The sequence below is a fragment of the Silene latifolia genome, chromosome 10 (genome assembly GCF_048544455.1).
Source record: "Silene latifolia isolate original U9 population chromosome 10, ASM4854445v1, whole genome shotgun sequence".
Lineage (NCBI taxonomy): Eukaryota > Viridiplantae > Streptophyta > Magnoliopsida > Caryophyllales > Caryophyllaceae > Silene > Silene latifolia.
This window is the reverse complement of record NC_133535.1, coordinates 30,194,995-30,197,132: the sequence shown is the minus strand read 5'-3', so window position 1 is coordinate 30,197,132 and position 2,138 is coordinate 30,194,995. Positions and strand designations below refer to the sequence as shown.

The window sequence follows — 2,138 nt, the reverse complement described above, 5'->3', positions numbered from 1 at the left end:
TAAAATTTGTCTGTCTAGACTGTTAAATTTGGACTGAAACTGTTAAAAATGGTCTGACACTGAACATTTATGAAACTGATGTTCATTTGAAACTGAAATTGCCTTAATTCTTAAATTCAACTTCAAATTGTTATATGAACTTCAACTTTGCATTGCATATATCTGAATGCATATAACTTAAAATAATCTGAACTGAAACTGATGTTCATTTGAAACTGAAATTGCATATTCAACTTTACATTCATCATTAGGCTGCAGTTTAATGTTCATTTGAAACTGTTGTTCCAATTGAACATTAAACTGAACATTACAAAACCTCAATTTAAAAAGGCATTACATTCCATTTAACTGATCTACTATAGCTTCAACATTATATCCTAGTTCAGTCATTGTGTATTCTAACCCTTCAGTTTTACCTAAACCCTGCATATGTTCAATGCATTGCCTTACTAAAACTTCATCGACAATTAGATTCCTTGGTAACATGCCAATTGCAGCTAGATGACCCTTCCCCATATAAGGGAGTGAAAAATTGTTATCACCCTTACACTTCATCATCTCTATCATAACTGCTTGTAATGATAAGAAAATGTTGTTGAGTTTGCTTGAACTGTAATCGATAAATGCTTGCATTACTTCATTCACTAGGTCATCCACTGTCTTTGCTGCCTTCTTTTTTTGTAATGATTGTAGAGCCTTGAAATACCCAAGGTCATTAACGTTTAGGTCTGGTGAGTTAGGGGGCTGAAATACTAACTCAATATTAAATCCATCTGAATTTGCTGCTGCCATAAAATCAGGATCATCATTCTTGATGTGTGGCCTAACATTGTCTTGTTGTATGTAAATATGCTTGCTAAAACCTTCTGGCCAAACACTCTTAATTGCTGGAATTACTTGATGAATTAGACAATCCTTGATTACTTGTTTTGTGATGGACTCAATAGGCTTAGTCTCTAATATACCCCTTGGCCTATTTCTGCTTGGCTTAGCTGCTGGAACTTGATTAGTAAATGGAAACATGCCTATTTTACCATCAAATATGCATTCACCATCTTCACCATAAATAGGTCTGCTGACTGCACACATGAACATCATTTTTGTGATGTACCTCTTTGATTGACAGCTTCTATGAGGAAGCTCCTCCCCCTCGACTACGTACACTGTTTCATTGCCTTCCGTAATATAGAACCACTTCTCATCCATGTGTATTATGTTGCTCATTTCATTAAAAAATTATTTCAGTCACTGGAACATTATTGAGATCTAAGAACTCTTCAAGAACTTGTTTAACAACCAATGACTTTAATGAATAAAGTAGCCTTTGATCCTTGTGTAACTCACTGAGTTTAGGATGTAATGGGCTTGAATGACGTTTAAGTAAACCTTCTTTCACCCATAAATGGACCGTTCCAACTGAAACTCCACAATTTTCAGAAACTCTGATCATTGTGTCCCTTAGTGATTTATCAAGTGATTTGATATGTTCAATGTTTGGTAAAATCCTTTTTCTATTTTTGTTGCCTATCCTACCACTCTTGACATCTAATTTTTCACCTACTAACCTTGGTTTTTTTGCAAGTCTCCATATGTTTGAGATGGTCCTTACACTTACATTGAATCTGTTTGCTGCCTCTTTGATTGCACCACGATCAAGCTGCCCGTCATTTGATTTTTGAAGCAAGTAGATGGCGACTTCAGTTCTGGTTTCTTCGGACATGCACTTGAACCCCATTAATGCTCTGTAGAAAATTCAGGAAACTGTGTAATTTAATGGTAGTGATGGACTGTAATTTATTGGACTGTAATTTATTTTAGAAAGTTTTTTTTGTTGTGTTACTAATGAATGAGGGAATATGTAATTTAATGTGAGGATGATTGTAATTTATGCATAAAAATAACCTAGTTGGTGGGTTCCAACTGCTTGACTGGACAGATTTTCGTGGGAAATAAAGTGTTTGGTGGGGTTTTTGAAGTTTTGTAATTTAGGTGGGAAAATTAGTGTTTGTTTAACCCACTAATACTTGACACAATCTGATTCCATAAAGTAAATAGCACAACTCCATTGGTACTTCTATTCATTATTTAATAAACCCTTAAAACTTGTGCATTTTGCCAATAGGTAGAGTGGAGTTGAA

General features: G+C 34.7%; 1 protein-coding gene across 1 annotated transcript; it reads right to left on the bottom strand.

Moving 5' to 3' along the window:
• Positions 1-333: 333 nt before the first annotated feature.
• Positions 334-1,206, bottom strand: LOC141607373 (uncharacterized). Its single transcript, XM_074426725.1, has one exon. The coding sequence runs from the start codon at positions 1,204-1,206 to the stop codon at positions 334-336; it is 873 nt and encodes a 290-aa protein (XP_074282826.1).
• Between the last annotated feature and the right edge of the window lie 932 nt (positions 1,207-2,138).